Below are 18,424 nucleotides of genomic sequence, written 5' to 3'. Positions count from 1 at the left end.
AACATGCGAGAAAAATTATAAGAGTACTAAAGCATATATGTATAACATGAATCAACATTAAAACTTTTACATGCCGAAAGTGAGTGGATCAGAACATAAAAAGAATCGCCGACATTTCCGATCAGTTTTGGTAGCAAACTAAAAAAAACTTTAAACCACGGTAGAACAGAACATAGTGATGCTGCACTACATGTTTATAACGCCGATCTTGTGAATACTTTATCAGGAGAGATTCAAATAGTTTTACATTATTGCAGATCATTTTGGCAAACTGATCATTTTGACAAACTAACTTGTGATTATCACAATGCATTGTCGTTGCATTGTCTATTTTGTTTTTATGATTTTCAGCCTCGGAATAACAACAGCTCAGCAATTCGAAGGTAACAGTTGACCTAGATTTTCAATTTCTTTTCTTAAAAAGATTTGTTTTTGTGTTTTTTTAAGACAGCGGAAATTTTATTGAGCCGATTTCGACACCACCGCCATTTGAATGTTACCTGGGCGTAAACGGAATTGACGAACCGGAAAATTCCAGCTATCCTTACTTGGCCAATTGTTTTGGAAATAATGCCACATGCTTTAAATACAATGTCATCATAACAACCAACCAAAAAACAGGTAGAAACGAACAATACTTGAGTTGAGTGTATTTCGCTTGGTAAAAGAACACATCGGTTACTACACAAAAAATGGTTGATACGTTATGGAGCAAAACAGTGGAGGGCACAATTGGTGGATCATGATTAAACGCATTGCAGGCTTGCAGCTACACCGTATTACCAGTTCGTGTTAATTGTGATAAACTTAGTTAAACTGTGCGTTTTTTTACGTTACAGTTCGTTTTGAACTTCTGGGATGTGGTCCTCCACCTTCGTGCAATAAGTTTTTGCTGGGATATATATGCAACGGAACAACAGTGTGTAGAACATCAAGATGCAATCGACCAACACGTCCTACATTCTGCCCTGCACCACCCACTAACGGTTCGCTAAAAAAAATAAGCAGTATTATCTAGTTTTGTAATTTTACATATTTTTCACCTTGTTGTGTAATTCCAAATTTTTTCCGAGTTTATTGTGTTTTGCGCGAACACGATTTTTTAAGCATTTATCGCCAAATCGTAATAATTTTGGGACATTTTTTTACCCAGTCGGCAACAAATGCAAGTCATTCCTATGTCATTCTGGCAGAATAATTTCCCCTAAACACAAAAATTTTACCACAAAATTTCAGGTAACATATCAAATGAAACATTAATGAAAACACAATTAAAAACAAAAAAAACAAATGGAAAAATGACATGATAAAGAGCATTTCAATGTGATCACGCGTCGAAGAATCTAAATACTCAAAATAAAATAGAACCATGCAAAATCTTGTGCGTCCATTGTGACATTTTTTCGAATTTTATTGTCACAATAGAAATCATAGCTTTCAGTGTCAAAACACACAAAAATTAGCCGTGAAAAACCTCAATTTTGAAACTGTTCCGGAGGGGGGCTTTTAACCAGCTGGATACCATGTTGTAGCCCAGAGCTTACTCTTTTCTATCCCGTTGCCGTTACGAGACACCCTTTGCGCATTTTTACAGCAGAACGCTTTACGCGAGAGACCTTTTTCAAATTTTCAAACATCTGTTTAATTTTTCCAATGCGAATAAATTAGCCGTAAACAACCTCAATTTTGAAACTGTTCCGGAGGGGGGCTTTTAACCAGCTGGATACCATGTTGTAGCCCAGAGCTTACTCTTTTCTATCCCGTTGCCGTTACGACACACCCTTTGCGCATTTTTACAGCAGAACGCTTTACGCGAGAGACCTTTTTCAAATTTTCAAACATCTGTTTAATTTTTCCAATGCGAATAAATTAGCCGTAAACAACCACAATTTTGAAACTGTTCCGGAGGGGGGCTTTTAACCAGCTGGATACCATGTTGTAGCCCAGAGCTTACTCTTTTCTATCCCGTTGCCGTTACGAGACACCCTTTGCGCATTTTTACAGCAGAACGCTTTACGCGAGAGACCTTTTTCAATTTTTCAAACATCTGTTTAATTTTTCCAATGCGAATAAATTAACCGTAAACAACCTCAATTTTGAAACTGTTCCGGAGGGGGGCTTTTAACCAGCTGGATACCATGTTGTAGCCCAGAGCTTACTCTTTTCTATCCCGTTGCCGTTACGAGACACCCTTTGCGCATTTTTACAGCAGAACGCTTTACGCGAGAGACCTTTTTCAAATTTTCAAACATCTGTTTAATTTTTCCAATGCGAATAAATTAGCCGTAAACAACCTCAATTTTGAAACTGTTCCGGAGGGGGGCTTTTATCCAGCTGGATACCATGTTGTAGCCCGGAGCTTACTCTTTTCTATCCCGTTGCCGTTACGACACACCCTTTGCGCATTTTTACAGCAGAACGCTTCACGCGAGAGACCTTTTTCAATTTTTCAAAGACATGTAGATTTTTTCTAATGCGGAAATATATTAAACAAACAAATAATGTGTTTATTTTCCCTCAAAGCTTTTTTTGTAATCACCACTGCGTATTTCACTACAAATTAAGTCAATGTGCATGAAAGCATAACTGCACTACATGTGGCAATTATCTCCTGTTTGCAGTGTGTGTGCCACGCGTGCAAAAGTTCTTGCATATAATCAGTAACAATGGGCATTATTCCGTAAAAAAGTAATTTCTTGACACGTTTAGGTTTGTCCTTTGTCCTGAAGTGGGGTTTCCAATTTTTATGGCCAAATAAAACCTAAGTCAAAACAAATGCATACTAAATCGACTCGTGATAGAAAAGCACAGCGGAGTTGCAAACATAGCACGGCACTGAAGTATAGTCTGTTATAAGCACAAGACATATATCCACACGCTTATGTATATGATAGATTTCTGAAATTTCGTAACCTTGTACTGATTGCAATTTCATGTTATTCTGTACAAGCTGATTAATTACATGTTTTAACCGTTTTTAGAGTCGATACGGCTTTCCCGTTTCTAATGTGCGAATGCGTCATGTTGACGGGCGGTCATGCCCTTCGATCATTTAAGATGTTCGCTTCTCATTTCTGATTGGCTAATTGGAATGAACTATAACATTGCACGTTGGTAATGGATGCAATTTCGAGTTGGTCTGCAAAAACTGGTTATATATGTGCTAACCGTTCGTTTTTTATCGCTGGTAGGTCTTTCCCGTTTCCATGGTGCGAATGCGTCATGTTGACGGGCGGTCATGCCCTTCGATCATTTAAGATGTTCGCTTCTCATTTCTGATTGGCTAATTGGAATGAACTATAACATTGCCCGTTGGTAATGGATGCAATTTCGAGTTGGTCTGCAAAAACTGATTGAATATGTGCTAACCGTTCGTTTTTTATCGCTGGTAGGTCTTTCACGTTTCCATGGTGCGAATGCGTCATGTTGACGGGCGGTCATGCCCTTCGATCATTTAAGATGTTCGCTTCTCATTTCTGATTGGCTAATTGGAATGAACTATAACATTGCACGTTGGTAATGGATGCAATTTCGAGTTGGTCTGCAAAAACTGATTGAATATGTGCTAACCGTTCGTTTTTTATCGCTGGTAGGTCTTTCCCGTTTCCATGGTTCGAATGCGTCATGTTGACGGGCGGTCATGCCCTTCGATCATTTAAGATGTCCGCTTCTCATTTCTGATTGGCTAATTGGAATGAACTATAACATTGCACGTTGGTAATGGATGCAATTTCGAGTTGGTCTGCAAAAACTGGTTGAATATGTGCTAACCGTTCGTTATTTAGCGCCGGTAGGTCTTTCCCGTTTCTGTAGTGCGAACTCGTTATGTTAGAAGGCGGCCATGCCCTTCGATCATTTAAGATGTTCGCTTCTCATTTTTGAATATTCAAACAAACTAAAATTTCGCATGTTGATAATACAACATGGTATCTTGCTGGTTAAAAGCCCCCCTCCGGAACAGTTTCAAAATTGAGGTTGTTTACGGCTAATTTATTCGCATTGGAAAAATTAAACAGATGTTTGAAAATTTAAAAAAGGTCTCTCGCGTAAAGCGTTCTGCTATAGAAATGCGCAAAGGGTGTCTCGTAACGGCAACGGGATAGAAAAGAGTAAGCTCCGGGCTACAACATGGTATCCAGCTGGTTAAAAGCCCCCCTCCGGAACAGTTTCAAAATTAGGGTTGTTTACGGCCATTATATTCGCATTGGAAAAATTAAACAGATGTTTGAAAATTTGAAAAAGGTCTCTCGCGTAAAGCGTTCTGCTGTAAAAATGCGCAAAGGGTGTCTCGTAACAGCAACGGGATAGAAAAGAGTAAGCTCTGGGCTACAACATGGTATCCAGCTGGTTAAAAGCCCCCCTCCGGAACAGTTTCAAAATTAGGGTTGTTTAGGGCCATTATATTCGCATTGGAAAAATTAAACAGATGTTTGAAAAATTGAAAAAGGTCTCTCGCGTAAAGCGTTCTGCTGTAAAAATGCGCAAAGGGTGTGTCGTAACGGCAACGGGATAGAAAAGAGTAAGCTCCGGGCTACAACATGGTATCCAGCTGGTTGAAAACCCCCATCCGGAACAGTTTCAAAATTGAGGTTGTTTACGGCTAATTTATTCGCATTGGAAAAATTAAACAGATGTTTGAAAAATTAAAAAAGGTCTCTCGCGTAAAGCGTTCTGCTATAGAAATGCGCAAAGGGTGTCTCGTAACGGCAACGGGATAGAAAAGAGTAAGCTCCGGGCTACAACATGGTATCCAGCTGGTTAAAAGCCCCCCTCCGGAACAGTTTCAAAATTAGGGTTGTTTACGGCCATTATATTCGCATTGGAAAAATTAAACAGATGTTTGAAAATTTGAAAAAGGTCTCTCGCGTAAAGCGTTCTGCTGTAAAAATGCGCAAAGGGTGTCTCGTAACAGCAACGGGATAGAAAAGAGTAAGCTCTGGGCTACAACATGGTATCCAGCTGGTTAAAAGCCCCCCTCCGCAACAGTTTCAAAATTAGGGTTGTTTAGGGCCATTATATTCGCATTGGAAAAATTAAACAGATGTTTGAAAAATTGAAAAAGGTCTCTCGCGTAAAGCGTTCTGCTGTAAAAATGCGCAAAGGGTGTGTCGTAACGGCAACGGGATAGAAAAGAGTAAGCTCCGGGCTACAACATGGTATCCAGCTGGTTGAAAACCCCCATCCGGAACAGTTTCAAAATTGAGGTTGTTTACGGCTAATTTATTCGCATTGGAAAAATTAAACAGATGTTTGAAAAATTAAAAAAGGTCTCTCGCGTAAAGCGTTCTGCTGTAAAAATGCGCAAAGGGTGTGTCGTAACGGCAACGGGATAGAAAAGAGTAAGCTCTGGGCTACAATATGGTATCCAGCTGGTTAAAATCCCCCCTCCGGAACAGTTTCAAAATTGAGGTTTTTCACGGCTAATTTTTGTGTGTTTTGACACTGAGAGCTATGATTTCTATTATGACAATAAAATTCGGAAAAATGTCACAATGGACGCACAAGATTTTGCATGGTTCTATTTTATTTGAGTATTTATATTCTTTGACGCGTGATCACATTAAAATGCTCTTTATCATGTCATTTTTCCATTGATTTTTTCGTTTTTTAATTGTGTTTTACATTAATGTTTCATTTGATATGGTACCTGAAATTTTGTGGTAAAATTTTTGTGTTTAGGGGAAATTATTCTGCCAGAATGACACTGGTTGTATTACTCATCGTGTGTTTTGTTGTGAAAAGTTTTTGTTTTGAATTTTGTAATCCACTTTACCACTATTTTGTGACAATTTTGTTTTTAGATTTTTATTTTGTTTTATTTTGTGCTTGTTTTTAGAGTTACAGGTTTTGCCGAAATGCACAGTTGAAAGGAATTTGACAAAAGGTTTAGAATGCGCCGTTCCGTGGTTTTCAGGATTTCCATACACAGACGAAACACAATGCCGGTAACATTTAGTGAAAAGTTTAAATTTGATCAGTTTTGTTATTTTTTTTAATAATTCTATTGCTGCAGACAAAACTTGAAGGGCTCATTGACATGTGTGAAAAACTTCTTGGCAAACTGCATAGACAAACAATGTCCAATATTTCTTGATGAAGTTTCATACATTGGAATCTCCACTTATCATCTAGGATACTTCATTCGTACTAATTTAATGGTAAAAAATACTTTGTGTATATTAATTATAACGTTACAGAAAAATATGAAGACACCCTTTTTAAAAAAAACGTGTGGCAACACAAGCAATAATAGTTATTACATATTTACAGACCCAGTTGAATTTATTTGAGCAAGTTTTATTCAACTCCACACAAGGTTCAAGAATTTTGGGATTTTTGTGTGCGCTCGATAACAACGGACTTGTGGCTGGAAATTTGACGTCGGTTATCAACAACAACACAGTCACAGATGTTTATACGATTGCTTGTGACAACTCAACAGTAAAAGATGTTTATGTTTGGACATTAGAAGCTTTAAGAGACGTTGTTGTTAATGCATCCACACACTCAGACTTTTGCAGGTAAAAATTTTGATGTGTTTAAATTGTTGTTTGAAACAAACATTGCATTCTAATCCTTGTTCAACTTACAAACAAACTTCGAAAGTTTAACATAGCATTTGCTCCACAGGCTAAATATAGTATTCACAAAATGTTTCAAGTAAAAAGGTTTAACAGTTACGAAAGTAGATTTGGTAAATACATGATTCTGGTCATACCATGACTTGCCTACTTGATTAATAAACATGCATGATTAGTAATAGAATGCATTCTTTGAATGTTTAATACCAGGCATGTTTAACATTTTGTTGGTAATTTCGAATAAAATAAGTTTTTTTTTTAAATTTTACTACAGCTATAGTATATTGTTATAGCTTATTGCAGTGGTTCTCAACCGGGGAGGAATTCCTCCCTAGGGAGGAATTTTATGAGTTCAGGGGAGGAATTTCATAAAAACTGCAAAAAACATTACATTGAAAATGTTACAGAATATTTTTGTTTTTACATTATTATGTCCATTATAATTTGGACCCGGTTCACATTTGGTAAAGGATTCTGAATGGACATCCCTAATTATAAGGTATATTTCAAATTGCTATAATTTTTAATGTTATATTTGTTTTTCTTCTTATGGGGAGGAATGAATAGTTCGAAAATAGGCGAAGGGAGGAATGTAACAAAAAAGGTTGGGAACCACTGGCTTATTGTATAGTTGTCAGTACATTGTTTCCTATTTTGTTGCAGTGAAATAATTTTTTTGTGATAAAGTTTAATATTTCAAAAACAAAACATTTCTTTTTAGAATTGGAAAACAATTTCTTGATCGTATGAAGCATGTGGTACAAACTCGTTGCCAGAAAAACAAACTTACAGATTTAATCTTCACTTTACTCTTAAGTACTTCGGGACAAATAAATTATTATGAGGGATATCGACCCCAGATCACTCAAACTTTGAATTATGTTTATGATTGGTTCCTAAACTGGGAAATCCCCACATGTCCAGGTACAATTTTTAAAGTTAACATGCCTTGATTTAAACTGTTTCTACCAGGCATAATATTTTTAAACTAAATAATGCATTGTTTATTAGTTCATTATTTAGTTCATGTGTCTTTAGGTTATTTATTTTTCAATGTGATTAACTAAACAAAACATTTGCAAGACAGTATTATTTAGTTCTTATGTTTTTTAAGTTAGTTTTTTTAATGTGATTAAAAATGTCACAACAGACCAATGAATGAATAAAAAAGATTTTATATTGTGTCCTGTTACCAACTATATATTTGCCAACCAACATTTGTCGACTATAATTTATTTTATAAAAATATATGTTTAGTGTCAAGTGTCAGCCGTGTGTACAAGTTTCCATTTGCCCAACAAATTAAGTTGAACCCTAAGAAAACCCACTCGGAGATTGCTGCCTTGCTCCTATCAGCTTTTCGTTTCAAGACAAATAATGTGGTCAACGTCACAATTGGAGGATTTCTGTCTTTCTTTCCACACTTCAAGTAAGTTACTGCGATCAGTCAAACTCAGTATTAATTTGACTTCTATTTTAACAGATGCAATGGTTGTAACTATTGAACAAGATTGTCTCTTTTACTATTTATTTTGTATTCCTAAAGGCTAAATGTTTTGCTTATTACAAAAACCTCTTAACTGCAGAAAAACTTTCAATTTAGTTTTACTCATCATTGCATTGCATTTTGCCAGGCAACTTCCTAGATCATTTATTGTCTTAATACGTAGCAACATATTTTTTCTGCCAACATTGATTAAGACCACTCTTTAAACATGGTCACTTTTCCTCGGCTAAAAGTTTTTTAACAGCATAAGACCAAATGCCATTCTTTACTTTGCAGTTCATACTTTAATGTAATAACCAATTTGTAGTGTAACTGTAATTTCACATTCACTGATGATTATAAGCCTTATCTTCTTGTTGCAGTTACATCGTTGAAACTAATGCGACAAATCCTGTGGTAAACTTCAATATTCTACTGGAAAGTTATCAGGAATACATAATTCAAAATCCTATCTCGGATCTGATTGGTCAACCCCTTGCAGGTTTTAACCAATCATGTTTTGCAGATTTTTTTAAATGTTTAAAAACCATAATGACATTACAATATAACACAAGTATTTTACCAAGACCACTCTTCAGGTGTTTTAGTGACAAACTTTTTTTACAGGGCCGTGTTTTGCAACCACCATAAATGGCTTCACTTTTAACACAACCACAGTTGGAGATACAGCTTTTTCAAACCAAGTTTGTAAAAAAGGTGGGCAAGTCAAGTCAAGTGTTTGCAAATTTTATTCAACTTCAAGCAAAAGTTTTTTATACCAATGTTCTTGCAACTACATAAATATCTTTTCAACACCACAAGCAGTAAATACCAAAATTTACATATTTTTTTGTGTTTTTAGGTTTTTCGAAAGCTTCTGTTGACTGTGTGGCAAAAATACAAACAGATTTCTTAAATCTAAGAGGAGGAGAAAACTATTTTGTTGCCGTATTTGACGATAGCACTTTGAAAAACTCTTCATGCAACATTAACTTCAGTCAGCAGGTAAAACTCAAAAGATCTTTGTAAAACAAAAAAAGTAAAAACCAATTCACCTAAACTTGATTTAGACCTATGTAGGAGTTGAGCTGAATTTTTATTCGCTTGGTGAAAGAACACATAGCGACACAATAGCCATAAACCAATCACCAAGCTGTAAATAGCTGCGCAATGTTGAAGTGGTGTGGTGCACAAAATAGTAAAGTTTGTAATTTGTAGATCATGACTCAAAGCGCTGCAGCTATACCGTATTATATGGCTTTAGGATTATACGAAAAAGTAGTTGCTAACTATAGTTTATTACAAACACAGTGTTTAATGTGTTTTGTACGAATATAGTCTTTAAACTGAGTATTATTGAGCAGAAACCGTTGGCAACCACAGAAGAAGTCACTCAAACTCTCGGCGATCTTCAACTTTTTACATCCTCCCCAAACTTACTCAATTCAACTGATGTTGAGCGAAGTATTTTTTAAAACTTTCCATAGATATTTTTTTGTTCTAATGTTAAAAATATGTGTTTAGTGACAAAGAGCCATGTGTACAAGTTTCCATTTTCCCAACAAATTAAGTTTAACCCGACAAAAACCCATTCGGAGATCGCTGCTCTACTCCTATCGGCTTTTCGTTTCAAGACAAATAACGTGGTCAACGTCACCATTGGACAGTTTTTGTCATTCTTTCCACATTTTGAGTATGTTACTTCGATCAGACAAATACATCATTAATTTGATTTCTATTTTATGTGGTTGTCACCATTCAACAACACTTTCTTTTTTAATGGTGAAAATACCGGCCCAAATAGATGTAAAAAGCGACATGCTTTATTGTTCAAACGTTTCGGCACTCATGCCATCATTTGTGATCGTTTTTTACCTTTTATTTTGTATTCTTAAAAGGCTAAACTTTTCACTTATTACAAAACCTTCAATTAAATGCAGTAAAACTTGTAATTCAGTTTTGCTCATCATTGCATTGCCTTTTGCCAGGCAACTTACTAGATCATTTGTTATCTTAAACATAACATATTTATTCTGCCAACATTAATTGGGACCACTCATTTAAATGTTGTCACTTTTCCTTGACTAAAAGTTTTTAAACAGTATAAAAACAAATTCCATCCATTACTTTGCAGTTCATACTTTCATGTAATATTCAATCTGTAACTGTAATTTTACATTCACTGAGGATTATAAGCCTCATCTTCTTGTTGCAGTTACATTGTTGAAACAAATGCGACAAATCCAGCGGTGAACTTCAATATTCTACTGGAAAGCTATCAGGAATACATAATTCAAAACCCTATCTCGGATCTGATTGGTCAACCACTTGCAGGTTTTAACCAATCATGTTTTGCAGATTTTTTTAAATATTTTTTTACCCACAAATAAGCACTGTGGCTTTAAATTACAAAACATCAATTATTAGTGACATTTAGTAATAAGTGACAAACTTTTTACAGGTCCGTGTTTTGAAACCACCATAAATGGCTTCACTTTTAACACAACCACAGTTGGAGATACAGCTTTTTCCAACCAAGTTTGTGAAAAAGGTGAGTTAGTCAAATCAATTGTTTGCAAATTACCCTAACTTCAAGCACATGTGTTTTTCCACCAAAGTTCGTAACTATTCTGTATTTGCAACAACATAAATATATTTGTTTTACTTTTTCAACAAGTAATAATACCAAATTTCACATAATTTTCTGTTTTTAAGGCTTTTCAAAAGCTTCTGTTGACTGTGTGGCAAAATTACAAACGAATTTCTTTGTGCAAAACCATTTTGTTCCCATATTTGACGATAGCACTTTGAAAAACTCTGTATGCAACATTAACTTCAGTCAGCAGGTAAAACTCAAAAGATCTTTGTGAAACAAAAAAAGTAAAAACCAATTGATGTAAACTTAATTTAGTCCTGAGTATAAGTTGGGCTGAGTTTATTTCGCTTGGTGGAAGACAACATAGCAACACAATAGCACTAAACCAATCACCAAGCTGTAAATAGCTGCGCAATGTTGAAGTGGTGTGGTGCACAAAATAGTAAAGTTTGTAATTTGTAGATCACTACTAAAAGCGCTGCAGCTACACCGTATTACAAAGCGTTAGGATTTGTATGAAAAAGTAGTTGCTAACAACAGTTTATTACAAACACAGTGTTTAATTTGTGTATTGTACAAAAATTGTCTTTAAAACTGAGTATTATTGAGCAGAAACCGTTGGCAACCACAGAAGACGTCACTCAAACTCTCGTTGATCTCCAACTTTTTACATCCTCCCCAAACTCACTCAATTCAACTGATGTTGAGCAAAGTCTTAAAACCCTTACAGCCGTCACTCAAGCTGTCAAGCAGCCATCTGTACAGGTCAGGCTGGGATGTGAACCGGGATCCAAAAATTTAGCTGAGAAATTTTGTGAGACAAAATTGAAAATATGAAACAAAGAATTTTCTTTAGCAGAAACAGATAAATTGTAGAAAAACCTGTATATGCACTGTACTGTACTAATCGCATTCAGTGTTATTTACCCTGATGAAGGCGACGTGTATAGGACGTTGAAATGTCGGAATAAAAATACGATTTCCAGAAGAGCTCTATAAACTTGATACCTGTGTATAGATTAGCTTCTTTTTTCTGTTTTGTTTTGCTTTTTTTTTTTTCATTTTTTCTTCGACAGGTTTCAGCATCTACTCTCAGCTCGATTGTTCACATTTCTGACAGTTTAGCGATCTCCGTCCAAGCTTCCACATTAAGTGGATCAACAGCACCATCTAGCAGCTACAACGCAGTGGTTGCGATCAACGAAGCAGCGTTACGAGTGAACCTGAGTGAAATGGGTGAAACTACGCTGACCATCAAAACTAAACAGATCACACTTCAGGTATAAACAATGTGGTGGATTTCACTTAATGCTAAATAACTCAAGTGTATAAAATCTAGTGTGACTAATGTAGTAATTCATATTACTGAATATGGACAAGCAATTGTCACTTGCTACTTCTATTTGTGCTGTTATATTACTTATTTATATGTATAATATTACATATATACTAAGTTTTTTCAAGATCAATGTAAAATGTTCTGAATTTTTTTTTCTTAAATGTGAATTTTTTAAAGTAAGGAAACAATTGTTCTGCACAAACATTCAGATTAAATCAAATTAAAACTATGAGATAAATAATATTTTTAGCAAACCGTAAAAACCCTGTTGTGATAAAAGCCAAAATTTTCACCAAACTCAAGCAAATAACTAATTGCAATCAAATGTCTGACAATAATTAAACATTTGCAGGTGGCTGATGTGAATTTGAATAACAACACCGAAGTGAGTTTCTCCCCACCAATAGTCAGTTCCACTACGGGTGAACTCGTTCAACCAATCAATATAACTGTTCCACTTGAACGAACATCGGGAAGTGGAAACAACGCCACCGTGCGGACCGTGTTTGTTCTCTATGAAAATGACACCTTGTTTTCGGACCAGGGAAAGGCAAAATGGGTGAGAAAATGTGTAAAAATGTTTGTTTTGGAGAAATTAGTGGATTTTTATTCAGAAAAATCGTGTTTGTAACATTATTGCACTTAATTTATGAAAGCCAAAATCTTTGAGTGAAGATTTTTTTATGTTTTGACCCAATGTGATGCGTGGTTTTAAAAACATAGTTAAAATAAATGCGAAGTCGTGGATTAAAAATAAATCCGAAAATTAAATGATTTGAATTGGGCCTTTCATATTTCCCATTTATTCTTTGTTTCCATCTACGTGGGCTTTGTGGGCAAAGATGTCATAAAAACAAGTTCATTGTTAGAAAGTAACATAAATTTTTTATGCAGGTTATCTCTGCTATTCTTGGCAAGGGAGTTAACTCACAAAAACTACGAAGGCCGGTAGAAATGGAACATAAAAATGAAAATACAAAACACGGAGAAAAGACTAAAAATCAAAGAAACAATTTATTGGTAAGTTTCAAGGTTTCCAACAAAGATTATCACATTTGACTCCCATCTTCTTGGAATTCTTGTATTGTGTTTCATGAAGTTATTAATATTTGTGTTTTTCTTTTATCAGGATGATGTTGTTCGACAACAGTGTGTGTTTTGGGATCCACAGCGCCTCGTGTGGTCAAACAAGGGTTGCAAACTTGACACTAGAACCAAACCTCCGATGTGTAAATGCAACCATCTCACAAGTTTTGCTTTACTTGTTGTAAGCAGATTTTGATTTTATATATTTTAATTGTTCAAAACGTCAAAATATGTTGTATTTTCCTGCATTTAGGCTAAATATACCGATACCCATAGCCACCAGTCATAGTACGCCAGGCCAATTAAAGGCCTCATACCGAAAAGCATTCACCATATGGCAAGACACAGGCTAGACTTTCTCAGTTGGTAGAGCGCGAGTCCCGGAAAGACTCCTGTCGTGGGTTTGAATCCCACTGCAAGATTTTTCTAGCTTACACCTTGCCAATTATGAATGCATGGAAGACTGGCTGATTCGGTAAAACGCTTTAAATGGGTCTGGCGTACTATAATTTATGAATAAGTGTGCCGTGATCGCTGGTCTGCATGGACGCTTCAGGGCTGATCCCAGTTATGAATGTTTTCATCTTATACCCTTTAACGTTTGACATATAAAATTAAACTGCTCATAAAGTTATAGAAATAGGGAAGTCCAACATTTTCTTTGTTAATTGAAAAAAACTAATAGTTTCATTTGTTCTGATTTTTAATCGACTTTTTTTCCTTTTATAACCTGTAACAATATTTCTTTGTAGTCTCGTGTTGAAGTCCAGGCAGACGTTACTTTGTCGGTCGTTAGTAAAGTTGGTTGTATTGTTTCTATTGTTGCACTGGCCGCCACCATCATTCTGTATCTGCTGAACAGGTGGGTTTCTGGTAATAGTTGTTACTAACATGAAGATTCATCAAGTTTTAAGTTTAACACTGTGTAAGCTAGGGATGGGCCAAAACTGCAACTGTTCTGTTTGGTCGAACACCGAGCTCGTTAATGCTTTGTGACGTCACAAACATTCCCAATTCCACACTTGTTTTGTAGCTTTCCAAGGTCCCTTACGTCACCAGCGGTGTTATAAGCTGTACAGGCCCCAGAAGTACGCGTTTTCCACCATTTAATGCATTAAAAAACATTTTTGATCTTGGATACCCTTTCGAACACTAGTTTCGTATGTTAGCAGGGCATGAATATGCAAATTTAATGTTCGGGTCAGTTTGTGCAGCTACTCGGCCGAGCACCGAGCATCAAAAACGGCGATGCTCGGTACCGAGTTCTCGGGTTCTGGCTCGGCTCGGCCCATCCCTATAGTGTAAACCTTATCTATCAATCACAAAACACAGCAAAGTTAAAAACAAGGTTGTAATGGTTTGGAAGTATGCTGGACTTTAACAAATCTTTCAGCCGACAAACACAATATTTTTTACATTTTGCTTTCCAGTGAATTTTGCAAGAAGGAGCTTGTCCAAATCCAACTCCACGTCAACTTTAACTTACTCATCGCCTACGTCATATTCCTGGTCGGAATCTCATTGGTGGATAAAGGGGCGGGGTGCACGGGCGTGGCAGCTCTTATTCAGTATTTCTTCCTTGTAGCGTGGATGTGGATTGCAGTTTACAGCAACAAACTCTACACTTCCATTGTTAAGGTGAGGGTTTGATGCATGATGTACAACTATCATGTTTATTGTGACAATTATTTAATGCCTTTGGTTTTCAAAATGTTTTGTGGCTGTTAAGTGTTGTACGTAACTTAAAGGGGATATTTCCTAAGCCGGAGTAGAATGCCAAAGTTAAATGTTGCGGTAAACTAAATTAGTACTAGAAAAAAAATATTTTTCTCAATGCCCTTTGCGAAAATCAAGGAGTTAAATGCTTGGAAATTAAATAAATAGTTGGATTTTCTTGAAAGAATTTCAGTTTTTTTCCAACTGTATTTTTTACAACATGCAGTTTTTTTAATGATGCTTGATGTTACAACTAGCATGTTTAATGTAACAACTAACTAATGCCACTGATTTTCGAAACGTTCTGTGTCTGTTGAGTCAAGTTAAGTTTATGTGGTGATTGAAAACAAGCAACACAATTGCACTAAAACTATCAACAAGCCGGAGATGAGTTCTATGTAGGGTGTTTGGTGTGCTTCAACCCCGCCGCATTTCATCTGTAAAAATGCTCTACATTTACGCGGAAGTATCTTCAGCAAATCTGCAAGACTTAAAAATGAGTGAAGGATTTTTCACAAATTTTGAAGCCATTAATATTTGGCGTTTTTCACAAACATGCCCAGACACTTTTCGTCAATGCAGCAAAGAAGTAAATTAAAGAGATGCAAACATAAGAAGTGTCAAAATGTCATGTTATATACAAATATATTTTTGTTCTAGCCGTGCTTTTTTGTTTCTAGCCGTGAATTGTTACAAAGTGATACACTTTAACAAATCTTGTATTTTCTTCAGGTATTCAATGTTGGTTCTACCCACTACGTGTTGAAGGCTTGTGTAGTCGGTTACATTCTACCTCTTATCTTGGTCGCTTTCAATCTTGGAATCACCATCGGATATGTGGACAAAATCAACTTCAACTATGGTAGGGAATTGTTGTTTAGTCTTATTACGGCATTTAGACAAAAGTTTGCGAAACAAAGTCGTGTTTAAAGCCCAAATCCTTGGCTTTTCAAGCTTTAAGTTTTTACAACCAACGTTTTGTAAAGGCAAGCAATGAAAAGTTTGAGCACTATTTTGTGTGAAGCATTTTTTAGCAAAGGGTTGTTTTATGAAATGGTATAAACTCTCGTTAACATTTCCTAGTGCAAGGCGTTGGCCGAAAATTGGATGCGATTCCTATCACAGCTTATCTGGGTTACTTCGTCATAGTTTTTCATATCTGTTTCTGTTTTACCCATGGGTCTGGCGTACTGTGATTTGTTGTGCTGTTATCATTAGTCTACTTCGACACTGTAGCGTTGATACCAGTTCTAAATATTCAAACATAAGTTGGAACATTCGAACCAGGAGTTATTTTCATTTGCAGATTACGACCCACCTCAACTCGACCCACAATCGTCAAGTTACCGCAGAGACAGTATGTGTTGGGTTCACAACTATTCCCTCTACATCGGGTTTCTACTCATTATCGGTTTGATTCTGCTCAACAATATCGTGGTTCTCGTGCTTGTGGTGAGACACGTCAGGACGATGGAGAATAAGGTACGTCGGAAATTGGTCAACTAAATCAAATTGTTAGAAGATAATCATAGTAAGACATCCCCATTGAAGGTGTTGTACCGACTCAGCAGGTCGCAAACATATGGGCTAGAAAAATCCAACATGTGGTGGGATTCGAACCCACGACGCGGTGGCTGGTCTGCATGCTTCAGGGCTGATCCCAGCTGTAAGACAAATATATTTTTCTTGATTTTAGAATGTTAATTTTGTAGTAAGGGATAATTTTTGCATTGTCACAAATTTGTTTTGCAAAAACTATTGACGGACTTGCCATAAATCGCGGTAACAATTACTATTGTGATTTCGTTACTTTTTTACGCTTCTGTTAAGGAATAATTTCAAACTTGTGATTCAGATCCGTGCAAACACGCTCATCTCATCCGTTTTAAACCCGATTAAAATCGTTTTTTCCTACAGGTCCAGTCCAGTGCAGCAAGCAGAGATTTCGTGCAACAAATGAAAATGGTTTTTACGATGTCAGTAACATTCGGTCTGACTTGGGTGATTGGGTTTCTCATGCTTTTATCTGACGATGAAAAATATCTCATCGCTCTCAGTTGGTTGTTCACAATATTCAACGCGTTCCTGGTGAGATTTTAATATTTGCTGATTTACAGTAATACTGGTGATGTAATATGAAATGTATAGGTGGAAAAACTGTGCACTGTCTACAGCTTAATATTGAATGTTATTGTAAAAATAAAATAAAAGTAATATTCTCCCATCGTTTTTTTTTCGTTTTGGCAATAACTATTGTCAGGTGATTAAGACACACAGACTTGGTTGTGAAAAAAATAACAAAGTGTATAATTCAAAAAAGTGGTCGGCAACCGCCTGTCCGCGAGGAGTTCGTTACCGGGCCGTATAATTTGTTTAGGTTAAATGCTTCAAAACATTTTGCCCATGTATCCCGGGGTAATAAACTAATTTATCCATTTTCATTGATAAAAAATGTGGCCGGCGCCTGATTTAAAATGTAACACCACGAAATATTTGATTGTTTTTTGTGTTTTTTTGCTTAAGTCTCATAGTGGTGCATTGTGAACCTGAATATTGTTAATGTGGTTTTTCCACCTGTAGGGAGTTTTTATCTTCTACACCTCAGCTGTAATGAGAAAAGAAATATTCGAGATGTGGACTCGACCTTGCACTAAACGCACACGTACTGAGTCGACCTCCAATGGAACTGGTCGAAGACTCGTCTCGAACCCGAGTGAAAGTGAAGCAAGTCAGACGAGGAAAGACACGAGAGTCTGAAAGAAATTCGGAAAATGTCGTCAATTGGACGAACGTATATATACGTGGTATACAAGAGTCGAAACAATGCAGTTGAAAACAAAGCAAAGAATTGAAAAAATAAAAACCACATTTCAGTTCAATACATTTGTTGTTAAAGTTCATTACTTTTCCTCTCGTACAAAATTTTGAACTGAGAAAAATTATTTATTTGTATCAAACCATCGGCATTGTACATATTTACTTGTGCAAAAAAAGTTCTCTCTCATTTGAAGATTCCATTCATTATGTTTCAAGCCATGTAGTGTTTTAGAATTATTCTTATCCCATTTTCTGATGATGACAATAGCACTTGTCATGTTTTCTACACAAATATACTGGCTCTGATATTTTTGCTCAGATTATTCGAAACCGTGAACAGTGTAACTATTTTTATCCTGTTGTCAAGTTATTTTGCCACTGTTCTGTTTGTACGTACCCATTATATGCTATACACGAAATTCACGATTGTTGCTTTCAACCTTTAATAAAGTGTGACGTCATAAGAGTTATTATTCATTGGAGAATGTTTCCATTGTCAGGACAATAACGAGGTGACAAATTTTTCCGTCGTCAAATCGAAAGAATATAGGTTTTGGTCAAAATTTCACATTCAATTGCTACACACATTTTTTAACACGGTTAAAGTGAAAATTTCACAGTATGAAGCAAAAAGTTTTCGAAGTCGTCACATTTGAAGCTCGTTTAGTTTCCATTTTTTCATCACACACTTTACCCGAGTGTTATTTCGTGGTTCCATATCTTGCTGGTTTCAAATAGAAATTTATTTATGAAATATCTGAGTGTTGTGTGAAATTATTTCAGTGAGTTTATCCTGTTTTATG

The 18,424-nt window shown here is 36.0% G+C and overlaps 2 protein-coding genes and 1 long non-coding RNA gene across 3 annotated transcripts in view; 2 read left to right on the top strand and 1 right to left on the bottom strand.

Annotated features, from left to right (window-relative positions):
- Nucleotides 1–18,424, top strand: part of LOC145215031 (uncharacterized) — a 131,905-nt gene that overhangs the window by 47,042 nt on the left and 66,439 nt on the right. Inside the window, exons 27-29 of the mRNA XM_080083680.1 lie at nucleotides 9,592–9,760; nucleotides 10,283–10,401; nucleotides 10,529–10,618. Coding sequence (XP_079939806.1) covers nucleotides 9,592–9,760; nucleotides 10,283–10,401; nucleotides 10,529–10,618 — 378 coding nt within the window. The remainder of the gene's footprint in view (nucleotides 1–9,591; nucleotides 9,761–10,282; nucleotides 10,402–10,528; nucleotides 10,619–18,424) is intronic.
- Nucleotides 10,988–11,742, bottom strand: LOC145215043 (uncharacterized). The gene is made up of 2 exons (XR_013857189.1): nucleotides 11,591–11,742; nucleotides 10,988–11,465 (listed from the first exon to the last, which is right to left on the bottom strand). It is a non-coding gene; the product is annotated as an uncharacterized LOC145215043 (long non-coding RNA).
- On the top strand, nucleotides 11,204–18,375 carry LOC145215037 (adhesion G-protein coupled receptor G7-like). The gene is made up of 11 exons (XM_080083687.1): nucleotides 11,204–11,428; nucleotides 11,740–11,943; nucleotides 12,355–12,561; nucleotides 12,897–13,022; nucleotides 13,132–13,269; nucleotides 13,841–13,950; nucleotides 14,519–14,726; nucleotides 15,537–15,666; nucleotides 16,111–16,286; nucleotides 16,722–16,892; nucleotides 17,385–18,375. Exons 2-11 carry the CDS (start codon nucleotides 11,896–11,898, stop codon nucleotides 17,559–17,561), a joined length of 1,491 nt encoding a protein of 496 aa, XP_079939813.1. The 5' UTR covers nucleotides 11,204–11,428; nucleotides 11,740–11,895; the 3' UTR covers nucleotides 17,562–18,375.

This window comes from Phallusia mammillata, chromosome 2 (assembly GCF_965637545.1).
Source record: "Phallusia mammillata chromosome 2, kaPhaMamm4.hap1.1, whole genome shotgun sequence".
Classification (NCBI taxonomy): Eukaryota; Metazoa; Chordata; class Ascidiacea; order Phlebobranchia; family Ascidiidae; genus Phallusia; species Phallusia mammillata.
Note: the sequence above shows the minus strand (reverse complement) of the source record. Positions and strands in the feature narration are given on the sequence as shown.